This window comes from Elgaria multicarinata, chromosome 2 (assembly GCF_023053635.1).
Source record: "Elgaria multicarinata webbii isolate HBS135686 ecotype San Diego chromosome 2, rElgMul1.1.pri, whole genome shotgun sequence".
NCBI lineage: Eukaryota > Metazoa > Chordata > Lepidosauria > Squamata > Anguidae > Elgaria > Elgaria multicarinata.
In genome coordinates, this window is record NC_086172.1 from 173,007,733 (window position 1) to 173,028,480 (window position 20,748).

Sequence of the window (20,748 nt, forward strand, 5' to 3'; positions counted from 1 at the left end):
ACTTTTGCTGCTCTAAAGCCACCTTAAATACTATGTAGAAAGCCAGGGTAGAAATCAATTAACAATAATACGATGCAACCACCTTGCTAAAGTTCATCTCAGGTCAGTACCTGGATAGAAGAACGTAAGAAGAGCCCTGATGCTGGATCAGACCAAGTGTCCATCTACTCCAGCATTTTTTTCCCAGAGTGACCAACCAGATGCCCACAACCAGGACACGAGTGCACTTTCCCACCCGTGATCCGCAGCAACTGTTGTAGGCGTATTGCCTCTGATACTGGAGGTAGCAGATGGCCATCAGGACTAGTAGCCATTGATAGCCTTCTCTTCCAGTGATTTGGCCAATTGCTTTTTAAAGCCATCCAAATTGGTGGCCACCACTCCACCTTGTGGTGGCGAATTCCACAGTTTGACTATGTGCTTCCTTTGATCTGTCCTGAATCTCCTTCCATGGAATGGAATGACCACCGTTTTTAGTATTATGAGATAGGAAGAAAAATGTCACCCTATCCACTGCCTGGATATTCAACAGATACCCTCTTGAGTTCTATGGTGGAAGAAAACCAGAAAATAAATACAATACATAAAAAGTAGCAAAGTTGTCTAGGGGCTCATACTCCAAAGTGACACTATAGCACCCTCGAATTGAACTATATCAATTAACCTTCCCCCAACTTGTACTCCAGATGTGTTGGGCTACAATTCCAATAATTTCCAACCAGTTGGCTGTGTTGGATGATGGGAGTTGTAGTCCAGCACAACTGAAGGGCACCAGATTGGGAAAGGCTGACCAATACCATCAGTATAGTTAAGGAGGATTCCTCCTCCAAATATGCACACACAAATAAGTATATATGCATTCTACACTTCATTGCATGTTGGTGAAGGAAGTGCACTGATTCTATATGACCTAGCCCTCTCCAACCTAATGCCTTCCAGATGTTTTCAACTGCAACTCCCATCAACCCTGATCAATGGCTATGCTGGCTGGGGCTGATGGGAGTTATTATCCAAAACATTTGGAAGACACCAGTTCCAGAACTACACCTTGTGTCTAATCATTACAAATGTGGAATAAAAAACAGCATATAACACTATGAAAGCGGTATATGGAACATGGGTTGTGCCCCAACAGTTATCAGTGCACTTCAATACCGCTATAAAGCCGTAGTGTAGATCTAGCCCAGATTAGGGAAGATTGATCTAAACCAACCAACAGGGGCAGCTATTCCAGATTACTGAGAAAATGTACAGAAAGAGTTTGAATGTTCTAAAACGATATAATAATAATAACAACAACAACAACAACAATTTATTTCTTACCCACCTCTCCACTTGGATTGAGACGGGGAACAACAGCAATATATAAACATTTGTTGTTGTTGTTTGTCCACAGCATTACATAAAATGGTCTCTATCTCAACTCCATGGAGGGAAGCCTTCCTCCACTGCCCCCCACCCCCACCCCACAACTCCTCAGCACATCTTATGCTGAAGTAGGGTGACCATATGAAAAGGAAGACAGGGCTCCTGTATCTTTAACAGTTGTATAGAAAGGGGAATTTCAGCAGGTATCATTTGTATATATGGAGAACCTGGTGAAATTTCCTCTTCATCACAGCAGTTAAAGGTGCAGGAGCTATAGTAGAGTGACCAGATTTAAAAGAGGGCAGGGCACCTGCAACTTTAACTGTTGTGATGAAGAGGAAATTTCACCAGGTTCCCCATATATACAAATGACCCCTGCAGAAATTCCCTTTTCAATGCAACTGTTAAAGATACAGGAGCCCTGTCCTCCTTTTCATATGGTCACCCTATGCTGAAGACCACCCTTCCACAACCTGGGACCCTCTGGATGTTTCAGGCTACACCCCTCTCAGTCCCAGACAGAACAGCCAATTGTTAGGAATTATGGGAGTTGTCATCAAAAAATATCTGGAGGGCACCTGGTTGGGGAAGGCTGCCAGAAACCCATGCGTATGGTGGCCAGGTATCCTCTTTTACAGAGGACAGTCCTCTGTTTGAAGGGCTGCTTCTCTTTTGACGACATCCTTTATTTGAAGAGCTACCAAATCCAGTTCTGGTTTAAAGATGAAGAGCCATCCAAAGAGAGAGGTAGGCCTTGAAGTTGCCCATCAATAGCACCTGGAACAGCAGACAGCACACCGGCCACCTGGTTAGGTTTTTCCACACTATGGTGAGATGCACTGTATTTCTATTTAAGGGTGCAATCCTAGGCATGCAAAGGAACAAGAAGCCTTTATAGCCCTTCCTGGTGAGGCGAGCCAATTGCCAGCCTGGGTGGGCGATGTGGTGTAGCGGCTAAAGTGTTGGACTCGGAGTCAAGAGATCCGGGTTCTAGTCCTCACTTGGCAATGGAAACCCACTGGGTGACTTTGGGCCAGTCACAGACTCTCAGCCCAGCCTACCTCACAGGGTTGTTGTTGTGAGGATAAAATGGAGGAGGAGGAGGATTGTGTACGCTACCTTGGGTTCCTTGGAGGAAAAAAGGCAGGATATAAATGCAATAATAAAATAAAATAAATAAAAACACCCCAGTACCCACCAACCCTTCACTGCCCAGGAACGTGTTCTAACTTGTAGCTTTGGGGGCTCACCACCAATGGAACCGTTGTAACCTAAGCCCTGGTTTTAGGATGGCCACATGACCTCTTTTAAAGTGGACAGTTCTGTGTTTTGGAGGCATCCTCTACCTGAAAACATTCTCCATCACTCCAAGTCTGGTTTAAAGACAAAGATGGATTAAGACAACGAACCCGTCAGAAGGGTGAGCTAAAGGGCCTTGAAGTCGTCCCTCAACAACAACACCTGGACAGCAAACTGAGCCGGGCACCTGGGCACCGCCTTCCACACTAGGGTGAAACGTACTGCATTCCTATTTAAATTACAGCCCTTCTTTCCAAATTTGCTTCTATGCTTATCAAATAGCAGCTGCAAGTGTTACACAAAGCAGGACCCTCTCTGGTCTTCATTTTGGGGGTGATTCACGGGGGGGGCACCCTAAGGCCAGGGAACAAGGATTTTTGGGGGGGAGGGGGGGTCTGCCTAGAGCCTCTGGCTCCAACTACCAGCCTGGGCAAGGAGGGAGGCTGCCAATGCGGAATGCAGAGAGGGGATGGAAGGCAGGTGAGGGCAGGGAGGGGAGAGGCGGCGGCGCAGGTGGGCCTCGAAAGACGGAGGGACGGACGGACGGAGGGAGGGAGGGACGGACGGAGCCCCCCGACCCACCCCGAGGCTGCGCAAACCCGCAAGGCGCCCACTTACTGTCCGTGGCCATCGCTGCTCCTGCGCCCGGGGCTTCTCCACGCGGGGTTCTCCGCAGCCGCCGGCCCCCCTCAGTCAGCCTCCCGCTCTAGCCGCGCTTGCAGCCGCTGCCTGCTTCAGCCCATTCCTCCGCCTTGCAGCGCCTCAGGGAGCGGAGGGGCGGCTCGGCTGGCTCGACGCGCGCGCCCTGGCGCTCGTCAGGACGCGGCTCTCCGGCGCGCGCGTGTGCGCCAAAGAAGCCCCCCCGCCGCCGCCGCCCCGGCGAGGGCGCGCGCGCCGGAGGAGCCTCCTGGGCCCGGGGCACGTGTGGGCCTGCGTTGCTGGCCTGCCGGGAATCGGGCCTGCCCCACCCGCCCCGCGCGCATCTGCTGCTTTGCTTCATTTCAAGGGATTTTTTTCCGCCCGCCGTTCAGGGCACCAATCCGTGGCAAGAGGCGCGTCCAGATGAGGCTTTTGCTGCGCTATGGCCTGGCTTCAGTCACGGAAATTTTACACCGCGGTGTCCCATGGCGTCGCGGGCGGCGTCCACGCCTAACTTTCCCGTGTTTTCCCCCTCGTTTCTTCTGTATTATCCGTTAAGGGGCTGGGGAGAAATAATTAAGGAATTGCTTTACAATACCTTCGGACAGTGAGGATTAGTTTGGGAAACCTAAGCAAACACCTGAAGTCTTCTAGTGGTAAGGCCCCAGGTGTCTTCCCACAGCACCTTCCAAAAGAACACAAGAAGAGCCCTGCTGGATCAGACCGAGGGTCCATCTAGTCCAGCACTCTGTTCACACAGGGGCCAACCAGCCACCGTCCAGGGACCATCAAGGCTGGACATGGTGCAACAGCACCCTCCCACCCATGTTCCCCAGCAACTGGTGTATATAGGCTTATGCCTCTGATACTGGAAGTAGCACATACCCATCAGGGATAGCAGCCATTGATAGCCTTCTCCTCCAGGAACTTATCCAACCCCCTTTGAAAGCCTTCCAAATTAATGCCCATCATTTATTTATTTATTTGTTTCATTTCATTTCTATACCGCCCAATAGCCAGAGCTCTCTGGGTGGTCCACAAAAATTCACATCTTGTGGTAGTGAATTCCATAGTTTAGCTATGAACCATGTGAAGACTTTCTTCCTTTTATCTGTCCTGAATCTCCCAACAATCAGCTTTATGGGATGGCCCCACTGGATTCTACTATTATATGAGAGGGAGCAAAATGTCCCCCTATCCACCTTCTCCACACCATGCATAATTTTGTACACTATCTTTACTCTTACCGCAGAAAGTCCCTGAAAGAGAAAAAGGTGGGAACTGCACAACGCCTTTTGATCAGTAGTTCTTTCTGTTGTTTATTCGTTCAGTCGCTTCCGACTCTTCGTGACTTCATGGACCAACCCACGCCAGAGCTTTCTGTCGGCTGTCGCCACCCCCAGCTCCCCCAAGGTCAAGTCTGTCCCCTCCAGAATATCATCCATCCATCTTGCCCTTGGTCGGCCCCTCTTCCTTTTGCCTTCCACTTTCCCTAGCATCAGCCTCTTCTCCAGGGTATCCTGTCTTCTCATTATGTGGCCAAAGTACTTCAGTTTTGCCTTTAATACCATTCCCTCAAGGGAGCAGTCTGGCTTTATTTCCTGGAGTATGGACTGGTTTGATCTTCTTGCAGTCCACGGCACTCTCAGAATTTTCCTCCAACACCACAGTTCAAAAGCATCTATCTTCCTTCGCTCAGCCTTCCTTATGGTCCAGCTCTCGCAGCCATAGGTTACTACGGGGAATACCATTGCTTTAACTATGCGGACCTTTGTTGTCAGTGTGGTGTCTCTGCTCTTAACTATTTTATCAAGATTTGTCATTGCTCTCCTCCCAAGAAGTAAACGTCTTCTGATTTCCTGGCTGCAGTCAGCGTCTGCAGTCATCTTTGCGCCCAGAAATACAAAGTCTGTCACTGCCTCCACGTTTTCTCCCTCTATTTGCCAGTTATCAATCAAGCTGGTTGCCATAATCTTGGTTTTTTTGAGGTTTAACTGCAACCCGGCTTTTGCACTTTCTTCTTTCACCTTTGTCATAAGGCTCCTCAGCTCCTCCTCGCTTTCAGCCATCAAAGTGGTGTCATCTGCATATCTGAGGTTGTTAATGTTTCTTCCTGCAATTTTAACTCCAGCCTTGGATTCGTCAAGCCCAGCACGTCGCATGATGTGTTCTGCATACAAGTTGAATAGGTAAGGTGAGAGTATGCAACCCTGCCGTACTCCTTTCCCAATCTTAAACCAGTCCGTTGTTCCGTGGTCTGTTCTTACCGTTGCTACTTGTTCGTTATACAGATTCCTCAGGAGGCAGACAAGGTGACTTGGTAGTTCTAGGCTCCCACTATCTGGAAACACTTAAGGTGGTTCATCCAATTATTTGTTGCATTTTTAACTCACTTTCCCCCAAGGAGCCTATGCCGGCATACATGACCCTCCCCTCCCTTTTATCCTCACAACAACAACCCTGTGAGATAGGTGAGGCTGAGAGTCACTGGCTGGCCCAAAATCACTCAGTGAGCTTCCTGGCTGAGTAGGGAGTAGAACCAGACCTCCCGCGTCCTGGGCCAACACCCTAACTGCTATACCGCACTGTCTCTTTACAAGATTATAATACAGGCAAATAAAGCTGCAGACATTGCAGAGGTCTTCACATTGGTTGGCTCTGTTATACTGGTATAATTTGCTGATCTTGAAGCAGCGAATAACTATCCTTCCCCTGCTTCTGTGATTCCTAGTGGGTGGGAGTTGTTCTGGCTGCCCACACCAAGTCCAGAATCAATGACCAGACGCTCCTTGTGGAGGCTTTCTTGAAGGCCAGCAGGTGGTTCTGTTGTCCCCCTCAATGACAGCAATTGGGAAATTTCTGAGATACTGTCAAAATAAAGAGTCCTTTCTCTCCTGCTGCCACTGCAATCCCTCGTTGGTCAGTTGGCATTCTCTGGTGGGTGAAGTAATGGCTGCTGCATGGTGATAGTTGAGCAAAAGAAGGAACCTGATGAAGGTGGTTTCCTTGCAGAGCTGGTGGGGGTCCTTCCCTTTGCTCCCTCTGCTGCACCCTGATTTGCCTATGCTTTTCCTACACAATATAGCTCCAGATTATTTCAGGAATGTTGCTACTTGGAAAAAGAGCAGAAACTCCAGGATGGGCCTGCTGCAGGCTCAAAAGCTGCACAGTATGAGAAAAAACACATTCAGCACTCTAGAAAAAGCTAGACTAAGAAAAAATGTCTATGCAGAAAGAACAAACTCCTTATCTGTGTAGTTATTAAGTTTATGACAAACCTCTGCATTGCTGAGAAGGCAGTCCAAAGCAAGCCAGCATGACCAACACGCAGCAGTTCTAGAAATTTTGTTTGAATAGTTACCACCACATCCAGCAACTGGCCCAGTTCAGATGCAACTTTAAACATGTTTAGTACTGTGCGCTTGCTCACATAATAATAATGCTACTCTCTCCACTTCTGGGATTAAATTAATTGTTATAAATCGATAAATTTGGCAGGCGCAAACTGTAGTTTGTAAAGCTATAGTTTATTGAAACAAGCCAGGGAAGAAGTCATGGTTTGATCTTGGCTTGCTTAAATAAACCATTGGTTGGGCCAGATATCATGACAAGGGGAGGCTTCCTGCACTGAGCAGGGGGTTGGACTCGATGGCCTTGTAGGCCCCTTCCCAACTGTGCTATTCTATGATTCTTGCTAGGTGTGAGCAGGGCAATGACTTCCCAGAGTCCCGTGTATCCCACCAGCTATGCCCCATTCTACCTTCTCTCTCCCCTTTCCCCCACTTTATAGAAGCACTAACTTACCTGCCACAGGTCTGGTTTGGTGGCCAAAGTGAGGGCTGCTGGTGGTGCTGCATATACATCAAGCTTCCTGTAGGTAACTCACCTCAAAACCTTTAATTTCCAGTGTAAAAAATATTTCTGGAAGGGCATCAGAAGCCAATGTGCCGCAGTATTCCCATTTGATGGATTGGTCAAGTATCAGGACACAGCCTTTTCCAAGTTTTGTGCCTTGGTGGAGTGGTGCTTAACAATGCCCTCTTGCCAATGCTGTTTCTGTGTTGCTGTATTTCTTGAACTTCCGTGGCCGGGATTTCAATAGCTGAGGCTATAGCACAGAGCAGCCAGCAAGTGTGAGGCTAGAGAAGTAGGCATGTTTGCAAAGCCTGACTTTTTTCCCCCTTGTAACTTTTGGGTTATGTTGTATTTACATTTAGCAGCCTGGATTTTGGGGAGGGGGTTCATGATAGCACTCTTCAAATACTTAAAAGGTTGTCACACAGAGGAGGGCCGGGATCTCTTCTCGATCCTCCCAAAGTGCAGGACACGGAAGCACGATTCCAGCTGGACATCAGGAAAAACTTCCTGACTGTTAGAGCAGTACGACAAAGGAACCAGTTACCTAGGGAGGTTGTGGGCTCTCCCATACTAGAGGCCTTCAAGAGGCAGCTGGACAAGCATCTGTCGGGGAGGCTTTAGGGTGGATTCCTGCATTGAGCAGGGGGTTGGACTCGATGGCCTTGTAGGCCCCTTCCAACTCTACTATTCTATGATTCTATGATTCATTGCAGCTGGAGGGTGTTGGAGATTTGGGGCACAGGCACTGCTGACATTGCAGCCTGGGTTCCATTGATACGCTGAGGGCAGGGGCATTATGTATATATTGTACCCTGGTTTTTTGTCTGTGCTTTTTCAGGGGACTTGTATTTGCATTGAGCTTGGGGTGTATGATTGGGGGGGGGTAATTTGTCAGGGAGGGGTTGTGTTTCCATTGCAGCCTGATTTTGGCAGGGGGAGGAAAAAATTTTGTGGGGGATGGTTGGTCTCATCTACTCCACTAGCCTGCATGGGTATCAGTCATCACTGATGACAAACTTCAGTTAGTTTAAACCTGGAAGCAGATGCTTCCTATCTCCTCTGGGAGGCACTTTGATTTAGCATCATGTCCAAGCTAGGCCACTGTTCAGCATTTCTAACAAACCTCTTCCCACAGCTTTGTGCAAGAATATGCAAAGATCAAACTCCACAATCTTCAAGAGTGCAGGCAAGTGTCTTAAGCCGCCTGCATCGTAAGAATTTCAGCATTTTGATCAGAGGTTTTGGTGAGGTTTTTTTTTTTTTAAAAAAAAAAAGACTGCTACCGAAAACACCAACCTTAGGTTCACAAAGCACAACCGTAGGTATGCAAGCGAGGATGTCATGGACATGTACAAAGTTGCAAAAAGAACAATAATTTAATGAATATATCTATCTTACATAATCACTGATTTTACAAATCAATAATTACTGCTACGCATGAGGACAAGTACAACAGAGTTTTCCATTTAATTAACATGGTAAAAAATGTGTTCTTTCAAAAATCTATTTTAAACGTGAATGAGTTATCCATTACAATTTTACAAATCGCAAACATAAACAGCTTCTCAGCCTTTATAAAGCCATAGGAGGATGAAATTCCTTCTGCAGCACATAAATCTATGCTGCATCATAAAATATATTTTCCTCAATCGAAGCATTCCACGGCAGTCCTTTTTTGCCTTTGTGCCTCATGACTGCAGACATATATATAGTTTTACAATGTGGCTTTGAGCCACCTGGGCGACCTCGTCCGTTGGCTGGGGACACATTTCTTCCACACAAACAAATTAAACATGACATTTTCCATTTGGATAAATTCTTAATGAGTCCTTTTCCTCTTGGTGGGTATGAAATCTGAAAAGTATACAGCAAGGAAAAGAGAAGAAAGCAGAGCTTAAACAAAATAGATTTCTTTTAAAGTTTTTAGGACAACATTGACCAATTGGTTAGTAGTTTCAGGTAATTGCACTTATAAATGCCAGTTGACGAACATCCTTCATATAAATTAAGAAACCTAGTGGCAGCTAGGGTTGAAGGGAGTGGGAGTGAGAAGGACAATACACTACGCCTATTCGTGGACTTGGAGCAGTCAATACTATTCTCCAGCCCTGGTTCCCATATCTATACAGTGAGATATTAACAACCTTTCCCAAAGAGCCATTACAAGGATGAATGAGATCATTACTGTACAGCACTTTGTACACAGATAAATAAAGGACAGTCTCTTGATCCCTGGATATGTAGTGGCAAAAGTAAAACTAAGGAATGGAAAACCCAAGACTGCATTTTTTTTGCCCCAGCCAGGAACCAAAGAACCTAAGAAGACCCTGCTGGATCAGGCAGAAGCCAACAAGGTGCCTCTGGGAAGTCCACAAGCAGGACATTGAGGACAAGAGCCATCTCCTGTTATTGTTTGTCACCAACTGGCACTCAGCTCCATATTACCCCCAATCCTGGAGGTAACATGTAGCCATCATGAATAGCAACCACTATTTACAACCTGAAAGTAGAGGAAAGTTTACAACCTGAAAGTAGAGGAAAGTGAGTAACTGAGGAGGAAAACCCATTGTTCAGTGGCAGACCATTGTCTTCCAATGCTTGAGGGGAGAACTTCCATATGGGGAGATATTTCTGATACAGGTGCAGGACAGCTCACGCATCTCCTTGTGGAGGTGACACCAGAAGTGGGAAAACAGGAGTGACTTTGCACTTCCTGTCCCACAACATCTGTCTAATGTGTAAAGACACTACCTTCATCACTAGAATGGTCATCTTGTCCTTCAGCATCATCCTCTGCAATCACAGGCATACTCAGGGTCTCAGCACCTTGCTCCTTTATCACTTGCAACGTCCCTGCAAAGATGATAGGAAATTAAAGAGAAATTGTTTCCAATTCAGCTCCATATCCAAGTTAGATTATGACTTTGCCAGTATATTTTGCAGGATGCCTTTCCATTATACACTGCTAGAATTTTTGCATAATCAGCAGCTGGTTACACAGGTGTTCCTATGTCCTGTTCCTTCTAGTCTTCTGTTAAATAGGAAGAGAGTCACTGCAATGGATCTTGGACCAACATTTCAGTATATTTCATAGCGCTTAGTAGAAGCTTTGTGTCATTTTAGAACTCTTCAGCTGGGTTCGGACAACACAATAGTCAACCATTGCTTAAATAGTCAACTGTTGACTTTAAAAGCCAAGCCTCAGGAGAAATCCTTCCCGCCCCCACCCCCGATTTTCACAAATGGACTTCCGTTCCGAAGCCCATTTGTGGAAATTGGGGTGGGTGGGTGGAAGGATTTCTCCTGCAGCTTTAAAAGCCAAGCCTCCACCTACCCCAATTTCCAAGCCCATCCAATTGGGGGATGGGGGTGGAAGGATTTCTCCTGCAGCTTGACATTTCAACATCGAGCTGCAGGAGAAATCCTTCCAGCCGCCCCAGTTTCCAAGCCCATTTGCGGCAATCGGGGTGGTGGTGGAAAGATTTCTCCTACCCATTTCAAAACAACTATTCTGACCCCAGAATAGTTGTTTTAAATGGGTATTGTTGGTTTTATGCTTTTGATGGTTTTAAATTTTCATATATTTGTTTTTAACGTTCACTGTTTTTAACCTTTGTAAAGCGCCCAGAGAACTTCAGCTATGGGGCGATATATAAATGTAATAAATAAATAAACTAACAAACAACACTGGTTTAAGAGAAGAAGGGATCTTGATGGGAGGATTTTGCACCTCTCCTAGCAATTGCTCAGTGAGGCCCACATACCAAGTCCACAAATTACGGTGAATATAATACAAGAGCTGGCAAGGAATTTCCCCCACCACACTTCCATTATGCTAGCTACCTCTGTTTCGCAGAGTTTCATTCTTCCTCAGTGGCTGTAACCTTTTTCTGGCTCTTTTAGCTCTAGGTGATACAGTTTTCCCACGATCTGACCCGGATTCAGAGGATTCTAGCTTAACTTGCCGATGACGTCTTGACTTGGAAGCCTAAAAAGTTTTTTTTAATACAGACAAATAAATTAAGCAACAAGGAAAACATAATGTGAGTAGGAGGCACAAACATTAACATTATTTCAAAAAAACAAGATAGCAATCAAATTAACTACTGGATCTTGGTCATTATTTAATTCTGCCACCTGTAATGTCATCATACGTCATATTCACTAGCAGATAATAATAATAAGAATGATCACCTATCTAGCCAAATCAAGTCAGGAATTAAATCATATGGCACCAGAAAAAAAAAACAGCTTCCATTAACCACTAGCTATTAAATTGTGATTTCACTTGGGCATGAAATATTGAATCATGTTACTGCTTTTTGGGGGAAGGGGGATGTAATTTTATCTAGGAAAACGGTAGAGAGGAAAGGGCTAAACTTCTACCACAATCCCAATCTAATTATCCCATTTTCCTCATGGCTGTTTTAAAGCTTTGAAAGAGATGTCAGAGATCCAATCACAAATCTTCAACAACTTGTCTACTTTGCCCTCCGTCACTGAGTAACAGAAGCTAGATCTTTGCTGTTGCGTTTTAAATTCTTATTTGCCAGTGCTGCAGTTTGCTTGCCTGACACAATGATCATGCAATGCACTTAACCCGCCTAGGTAATTTTTAGAAAAGAGTTGCAGGTTGTTTTACAATGCACTCATATGACAAGACGATAAGACTTATGCAAACCCCAACTAACTACAGTAGGTTCTTCTTATTAGGACCAACTTCTGCCTGTGGAAGAGTGCAAACTCAGAATGCAGGACTTTTTCATTACATTTAATTCAGTAACACAGGCCTTTTTGTGGGGGATGCAAATAAGAATAGAGTACATACATTAACATACATACAAGGAAAGAAATCAGAATAATCAAGTATAGTAAAAGGCATAATTCTTCATCATACAAAATAGTGGAGAATGTAGTGAGCCCTGCATTTCAGTCTAGGATGTAGCAGACGTGCATTTCAGTCTAGATTCATGAGAACACAATAAGAGCCATGCTAGATCAGACCATGGGTCCATCGACAGCAGTCTTCACACACTTACCGGGGCAACTGCAGAGTACGACCTAGATTTGATGTCAGCTAGTGCTCTGGCTCTTCCAGATCCCTGGGGAGGAAAAGAGACCACTAATATTACCTGTGTTTTTTCTTCTCAACTGCTATTTTGTTTACTCCCCAAGATTGTTTTCACATGTAAAAAAAGTTACAGAAAGCTATCCATATCAAGTGAAAAAAACTAAGTTGAGGGTTTTTTGTTTGTCATTTCAAGTAAAACTGCTAGATGTCAATCACTCTTATCTGCAAACTGAATTGCTTTGTCTTAACAAACTGCCCAGACAGTTTTTGTACTAGGGACAGGTAGTCCAGCACCTGTGCCGGCAGTCCAGAGCTGAAGGGTGCTTTTGCATACACAGCGGCAGGGGTAGACACAAGGACAACTCTGTAGTCCACACAACTGGCTTGCGGCAATTGTCATGCAGGTAACCATGGAAGGGGCTAGTTTTTCCCCCCAGGTTATTTCCTACATTTCTGGTTGTGGGCTACAGACCTAAACCAAGGAGGAGGATGAAGGACTTTTATGCTAGGCTATATTGCATGAGACAACAATGTTGGTTCAAGCATATAAATCAGCTGCCCCTTGATTTCATGCATCACAGTATTTCCTTACTTCTGACTCCTGTGAAGATGCTTCATTTTCATTCATCACTTCTTCACCCATAGTAGCCAAGGATGGTTCCTGGAAGAGCAGATTAACATTTCATCATGAATCCTCCTGGGAGATTATGTGCAAGTAGTACACTCAAATCAGAAGATGCACAGGGATGTCAAGGTAACATTGCGCAGGACACATGGCTATGAGCACACAGCTAGTGAACTGGGTGTCCCATCGGCATGGGAACTCGCTCTTCCCCCACCTCACACACAGCATCATCTATCAATAACATCTGTATATCTAGACCAGGTTTGCCTCTGGCACATACATTCTGCACCAGTTCAAACTGTTCTGCATCTATATTTTCTCATCTATATTTTCTCTATCCAAGTCCCAGATGCCATTATAATTTAAGATAAATTTGCCAAAGAAAAGTCAACTCTTTCCTTCATTTTAATTCAGATTCACCCTTAAGAAAGGCTATGAGCAGATTCAAAATTCTGTGCCCACATGAAATTAGCTGTTTGTTTACTATTGTCCTGTTTAATACAGCTCAGAGGGATGACAGAAAACTTTTTTTCATGCATCACAAGTATTCCAGGATTCCATAAAGTTAGAGGTGAACCATATGTGTACCACATATCTAAAAGACAAATCACTCCGATCCAGATGTCTATTCTAAACAGAGCTCCCCTTGCCTGCAACATCTTCAGCACTCTTTCCAATGGAAGAATTGATCTTTCAGCCCCTGCTACTTAATAGGAATGTGTACTATAGATCTCTAGAAGAGGGCACATGTCTGCTGCAGCCCATCACCAAGGTCATCCTTGAACCTGGGCTGAAAATCGAGGGTGCATGAAGCAGCATTTTCAGAGATGGCCCCCATTGTGCAACTCTTCACCTAGAAACTTGCTAAAGCCAGTATTTCTTTAAATAAGAGAAATATGTAGCCGGAACTGACTTCAAAGTGGGGAAAAGCTTTCAAATCACCTATACAACATCAATTGGCAAACAAAAAACTTGCAATGACTTACCACTTTATTCTTCTGCCATCGCTGATATTCCAAAACGATATCCTTGAAATTTACTATGAAGTCATCTTTTATCAGATTGAGAGCCTTGTCTGGTTGGGATTGATCCATGGAGATCAGACACTTCATTTTTTGATAATGGTCATGAACATTCTTTGTTTCCTTAAAGTGGAAAAATATGCATGTGGCAAAGACTGCATTTATGGCTGCGTTTATGGCTTTAAGAACAGCTTTAGAGCACTAATCTAGAACAAAAATATTGGTAGAAACATCTATCAGATTTCATAATGAATGGGGTTCTATTGCAGCAAACACCTTTACCAGCAGCCTGGAGCAGACATAAAAATCTTACTTTCCTAGCCCAGAAGCATGTGGGGAGGAGCAGGGTGGGACTTCAAACCCCAAGTTTTAAATTCTGGGTACAAGGATAATCATGGTTAGCTCTAATGCAGATGTGATGCTATACACCATGGTTTAAAGTTATGTGGCCCAACTTCTACAGAAAGGTGGGTACTCAAGAGAGGGCCCTTTGTCAAGTCACACAAAGACTTGTGGAACTTGCTCCCCCTGGAGTTTAGTCTAGCTTCCTCTTTACTAGTTGTAGACTACTAGTCAAGACGTTGGTCTTATCCCATTAAAAATTGTTCAGATTTCTGTAGTTTATGTATTTTATCAAATTGTTTTTATTTGTACATCGCCTTGAGTGCTCACTGAGTGGGCAGTGTCAATCTAGAAGTATTCTAAGTAAAATAAAGCAAACTATGAAAGGGAAGAAGGGAAATTTGTACAAGGGAATAGTAGGGGACACATCAACCCATGGCATGCTCCAAATATCCTAAGCATGACTAGCAGATCAAGAACCGTATGCCTGCACCAGGTCATTGTAGTGGTTTTATGGCACACACAGGGGGTGGGGGAGGCATTTAAAAAGGAAAAGGCTATGTGAGATTGGGTTATCTCCAGAATTAACATATTGAACCATGAAAACAAGGAAATGCCGTTTCTGTTCCATGGGGCTCTGTATGTATTGTTAAGATATAACATTCAGGCGAAGGACATTTTTAGCAACGTCACACATTAACATATGTGGATGTTATAGGTGTTTCTTAAATGTATTACACCCATTGTATAAAACATCCACATATTTTAATGTGTGTTACACCAAAGCTTCAAGTTAGAACATGTTCCTGGGCAGTGAAGGGTTGGTGGGTACTGGGGTGATTTTCATAGAATCATAAAATATCAGAGTTGGAAGGGGCCTACAAGGCTATCGAGTCCACCCCCCTGCCCAATTATTTATTTTATGTTATTATTGCATTTATATCCTGTCTTTTTTCCTCCAAGGAACCCAAGGTGGCGTACATAATCCTCCTCCTCTCCATTTCCAACCCTGTGAGGTTGGTTGGGCTGAGAGTCTGTGACTGGCCCAAAGCCACCCAGTGGGTTTCCATGGCTGAGTGGGGACTAGAACTCGGATCTCCTGACTCTCAGTCCAACACCTTAGCCACTACACCACACTGGCTACAAATCAAGTCTTGCTACAAAGTTCTTGCTACAAATCAACCCTTGTAACAGGACAAGGTTAAAAGGCTGGGTAGGCTATCCGAAATATGCTGTTGTACAACATTAGTGGTCATGTTAGAGCAAGATGTCATTATACCTCTAAGAAGTCAGCTGGGTTAAGCATGGCAACACGGTCACTTGGATCCCTGAATTCACTCTTCATCTCAATCCTATTAGGCATGTTCTTTTTAGTCCTAAAGGAAAGCTAGAGAAAGAGTCACATTGGTGTCAAAATGAAAGGAAAATGTTGTGGGTGTTCAAATTTACCAACTTAAGTGAAATGCCACTGAAGTTTCAAACATTCTTGCATCATAAGAACTATGTTACTACTAAGTGCACTGCTTATCTCAGTCTCAATAAAGTGTGCATTTCCATAGCATAGAAACTGGCGTCAGACAGCAGTAAATATTCACCATCAAGTTTATCTGACTCCTAACACAGCTGAAAACATCCAAGTCCTATTACTGAACAACTCTTGAAAATACAGTTCAGTTAATGTGTCCTACACTGTTGTTTTGTATATTTTTTGAACGCAGCTATGTCTCCCAGATAAATTCCCTTCCAGGTTCAGCACCTCGGAAAGCATTTAATTTATTTATTTATTTATTTTATTTATTTATTGCATTTTTATACTGCCCAATAGCCGAAGCTCTCTGGGCGGTTCACAAAAGTTAAAACCATAATAAAACAACCAATATGTTAAAAGCACAATTACAAAATACAGTATAAAAAGCACAACCAGGATAAAACCAAATGACAAGACATTTGCCCAGGGAAAAGGGGGGGGGGGAGGGAATCAGGCGCAGAAGGATCAAGCACTGTATACCCTCCTGTCAGCCTTCCCTTACAAATACTCCCCCACCCTTAGTAATACTCTTAGTATTACAAAGGAAATACCGGGTGTGTGCATGTAAGAGATATGTCCATATTTCCATCAGTGCCTATGTGAAGTTTACAAAAAAGAAAAGCAGGGATGGGGAACCTCCAACCCTTGGGGGATGTCCATGCAGCCTGCCAGTTTTTCTCCAAGGCCTAACCCTGCTGGGGTTTCCCTATCTCAGTGGTATGGAATGGGGTGGCTTTCTACAGCACTGAGTTGGGAAACCGATGTCAATGCATGTGGCTTTAGGGAAGGGAAAGGCTTTAGTAAGGAGAGGCCGACCCTCTGTCATCCTAGGAGGCAATCTGGCCCCCAGCACTGAAACAGTTCCCCATCCCCTGATGTAAAGCCATGGTGGATTCTGTTCATCTGGATTTAGTAACTCACAAATTTGGGCATTGCTGTGAAGAAGAATGCTTTGTCCATCCGGAGCGTTCTGAAGATATATGCTGCATCATAATGCTGTGCATCTAACAACTCGTGCTGGAATTTACTGACTTCAGGCCAATCTTTGAGTGCAACCCTGATCTGAAATGGAAACACACAGACAGTTCTTTGAACTCAAGTCAGTAATTGCAAAGCATCTATCCACCTCATGTTGCTAATGGAAGGAAAGAGGCAAACTGTAACAGTGGCATATAAGTACATACAATTAAGACTTCGTTCTCACGGAGACAGCAAAGCTGAACTGTATCACTTAAGAATGCAGGGGATCCCTGCATATACAAAACTAGATTAGAAAGGAAGGTTCTCACTAGCCTTCTGCAAGATGTGCTAGTTTTTTGTGTAGAATGAATGTATAGTAAGAAGGAGCATTACATCACGTGATACCCCTCTACCCCTACTGTAATCTGAAGTGGTACAGTCCAGACACTCATTTCCATCTCAGTGAAAATGAGAACGAAGCGCCATGTACAGTTTACACTGAGCCATCTGTTGCAACAATTTTTAGAGGGCACAGAGGCCTAAACAATCTACTTTTTTAAAAAGAGCTATAGCCAAAAGCGTGCGCAAACTCAGCTACATTTAAGCGAATGGAGCAGGATACACACGCTCCACACGGACAGTGGAATATACGAGCACTGGATCAGCACAAAGACAGAACAAATGCAAAATTAGGTCATGGCATTCATCAACAAAACATAATCCTCACCCTCTACACAGTATAACTTCACGCAATTCCATTTGTGATCCTCTCTTTCAGATGCCTGAAAGGAAACGACCTCTACTGGCCACTGATAACTACAACCATCTTCATAAGTGTATCCCAATAGTTTTTTTAAACTACTGATTTAAACAGACACATGCTTGCAAATAATGCTTTTTGAGTATTCAGCATCTTTCACATATGTTACCTCAATGTTTAGAACAACCCTATAAATTAGGCCAGTATTATCTTCATGTTATTATTAAATGTCTTAAGATCGTCTTTAAAAAAACATTTCTGACTTTCTGGCTCACACTCTTATCTACTACATTACCTTTCTTTTAAACCCCCCCAAGAATGTTGTACATCCGTTACAACAACATAAAATTAAAAACAACTGTAGGTGACAAGGGGTCGAAAGCAAACAGGCGGAGGCATAATTTACCTTTTCCTTTGGCTGACACAGTTGTGTATTGTACAAGCCATATAGAAGATAAAGGGCACCAACTCGGATCTGGAAAGTGTACGGAGGCAGGAAATACGACCATACCAGAGCTAAAGCTTCTTTGGTGAACTTAATCTGCTCTGGAGTCCTTATTTTACCACTAGACAAAACAAGATCGCCACAAAAACAAGATATAGCATGATGTGTGTCAAACCTCATCAGTTTTAAATGCAAGAAAATACTAAACAGGAATCCACATTATTAATGATAGAAAAGGAGGTAACAGCACAGAAAAGGGTGCCTGGGCAGCACTCACAAGAACATAACATGAGCCACCAAGGGTCCATCTAGCTCAGCATTATGTTCACAGAGGCCAACCTACTGCCCAAGGGAAACCAACAAGCAGCACATGGTGTAACAGCACCCTCCCACCCATGTTCCCCAGCAACTAGTGTATGTAGGTGTACTGCCTCTGACAATGGTGGTTGCACATGGCCATCAGGACTAGCAGCCATTAACAGCCTTCACCTCCAGGAATTTAGCCAACCTCCTTTTAAAGCCATCCAAATAGGTGGCCATCACTACATCTTGTGGTAGTGAGTTCCATAGTTTAACTCTGCGCTGTGTGAAGAAGTCCTTCCTTTTATCTGTCCTGAATATCTCCCACCCATCAGCTTCATGGGATTGATCCCTTTGGGTTCTGGTATTTTGGGAGAGGGAGAAAAAATGTCCCCCTATCCACATTTTCCACACTATGCATGATTTTGTACACCTCTATCATGTCCCCCCTTAGCCTCCTTTTTCCCCAAAGCTGAACAATCCCAGCTGTTGTAACCTTCCCTTACAGGGGAGATGTTGCAGACCCTTGATCGTTTTAGTTGCCCCTCCCTCACCCAGTGAGGGACCGCCCCTCCCCCACTCCATTAGACACCCTGACCCTCCCCCACCCTATGAGGGACTGCCCCTCCTTCACCCCATTAGGCACCCTGACCCTCCCCCACCCTATGAGGGACCGACTCTCCCCCACCCCATTAGGCACTCTACCCTTCCCCCACCCCGTGAGGGACCGCCCCTCCCCCACCCCGTGAGGGACCCTGACCCTCCCCCACCCTATGAAGGACTACCCCTTCCTCACCTCATTAGGCACCCTGACCCTCCCCCACCCCACACTGCCCCTCCCCCACCCCATGAGAGACCACTCCTCCCTCACCCCATTAGGCACTCTACCCCTCCCCCACCCCCACCGAGGCGCCCTCTGAGGAGGGGCCCACGGTCACCCACTAGAAAATGGTGTGGAAGCGGTGCTGCCTCCAGAGCGAAGCGAAGTCCTCGTAGCGGACGCTCTCGGCCTCCTGGAACCGGCTGAGCAGCGCCTCGCAGTCCGTCCTCAGGCCCGGCCAGCCGCTCATGGCCCGCGGCGACGAAGGCGACCCGCTCCTTGGCCGCCTCGCAACACTGATTCCCCCACCCACTACGCGTGCGCGAGAGAACCACGGCGCCGAGTAGGGGACCCGGTTAACCCCTCCTCGTTGCCGACGTCAAAGCAGGCCTCGTACTCGCCCGTCGTAAGGGACAGTCTCTGTTCATGGCCCTTTTAAGAGTTAGTGCAAGACGACGGGGCCAACGAAGAGAAGTGGGCGGGTCTAGCCAATCAGAGCCACAACTTGGCTACTGGCTCCGCCCCGTCTGAGTCTTCTCTTCTCTCCCACTGGTTGCTTTTGGCTCCATGGAAAACGGTGTTAAAAGGTGGATGTTTTTTCTCTCCTAAACGCAGAATGAAATTACTTTTTCTAATATGGTACAGAATTGGAGGGCAGTAGCATTTTTCCCCCTTCTGGTAATTTCCTTCCCTGGTGCTGTGCCGAACCCTGAGCCCTACTTTCGCAGGAAGGGGGAGAATTGCAAAGAATTTTCTAATGCGAGTGGGAGAAGCAGGGTTTCCCTCTTGCATGTCCAGCGTGATTTGAGCTTGCAAAACACTCGACCCAACCAAGTAGGGTGACCATATGAAAAGGAGGACAGGCCTCCTGTATCTTTAACTATAATGTAGAAAAGGGAATTTCAGCAGGTGTCAATTGAAGAGGGTGAAATTCCCTCTTCATCAACTCAGTTAAAGCTGCAGAAGCCCTGCCCTCTTTTGCATCTGGCCACTCTACTATAGCTAGTGTAGCTTTAACTGTTGTGATGGAGAGGGAATTTCACCCACTTCAATTGACACCTGCTGCAATTCCCTTTTCTACATTATTGTTAAAGATACAGGAGCCCTGTCCTCCTTTTCATATGGTCACCCTACAACCAAGCAGCCAGGGGGTTGCAGCCGCTTGCCTCCCTAGCAGGGAGATGAGAGCCTTTGCAAGCACAGGGCCCCCGCCAGCTAAGAGCCTGCATTTGCAAAGGACTCCCTTTGCTGAGAGGGAAGCAGCAATACTCAGGGTGACCCTATGGAAAGGGAGACAGGGCTCCTGTACCTTTAACAGTTTACATAGAAAAAGGAATTTCAGCAGGTGTCACCTGTATGCATGCAGCACCTGCTGAAATTCCCTCTTCATCACGACAGTTAAAGCTGCAGGAGCCCTGCCCTCTTTTCTATCTGGTCAAAGTACTTTGACCAGTACTTTGCAAATCACCTCTAAATCAGGTACCAATTCCCTCTTCCACTGCTTGTATCTGTGGTGCAACCAGGGGGCTGCCTTTGTGATGAAGATCACTGGTCTGGTGAGAAAGAGAAGTCCCAATGTGAATGTCAGTAGGAACAGCAGGAGCCTTTCCCATTCCATAATGTCACCTAGCACCATGGCCAGAAAGTTAATGCCAGCAGGCGCCTGGCTTTACACCTTCTTGCTCTTTCCCCGCAAAGATATATCATAATC

At 45.3% G+C, this 20,748-nt stretch overlaps 1 protein-coding gene across 1 annotated transcript; it reads right to left on the reverse strand.

Moving 5' to 3' along the window:
* Positions 1 to 8,521: 8,521 nt before the first annotated feature.
* On the reverse strand, positions 8,522 to 19,336 carry SNAPC1 (small nuclear RNA activating complex polypeptide 1). The gene is made up of 10 exons (XM_063147669.1): positions 19,160 to 19,336; positions 17,879 to 18,038; positions 16,674 to 16,814; positions 15,504 to 15,611; positions 13,847 to 14,005; positions 12,828 to 12,896; positions 12,204 to 12,266; positions 11,008 to 11,152; positions 9,916 to 10,017; positions 8,522 to 9,018 (listed from the first exon to the last, which is right to left on the reverse strand). The coding sequence occupies exons 1-10, from the start codon at positions 19,285 to 19,287 to the stop codon at positions 8,984 to 8,986; spliced, it is 1,110 nt and encodes a 369-aa protein (XP_063003739.1). The 5' UTR covers positions 19,288 to 19,336; the 3' UTR covers positions 8,522 to 8,983.
* Between the last annotated feature and the right edge of the window lie 1,412 nt (positions 19,337 to 20,748).

Bases quoted from the DNA above. Each gene is read 5' to 3' on its own strand.
- SNAPC1 (XM_063147669.1), bottom strand. From the start codon at position 19,287: ATGAGCGGCTGGCCGGGCCTGAGGACGGACTGCGAGGCGCTGCTCAGC. The intron at 16,815-17,878 runs GTAAATTATGCC...TTTCCATTTCAG, and splicing joins TGTGTCAGCCAAAGGAAAAG to ATCAGGGTTGCACTCAAAGA. The intron at 9,019-9,915 runs GTAGTGTCTTTA...TATACTTTTCAG, and splicing joins TGACCATTCTAGTGATGAAG to ATTTCATACCCACCAAGAGG.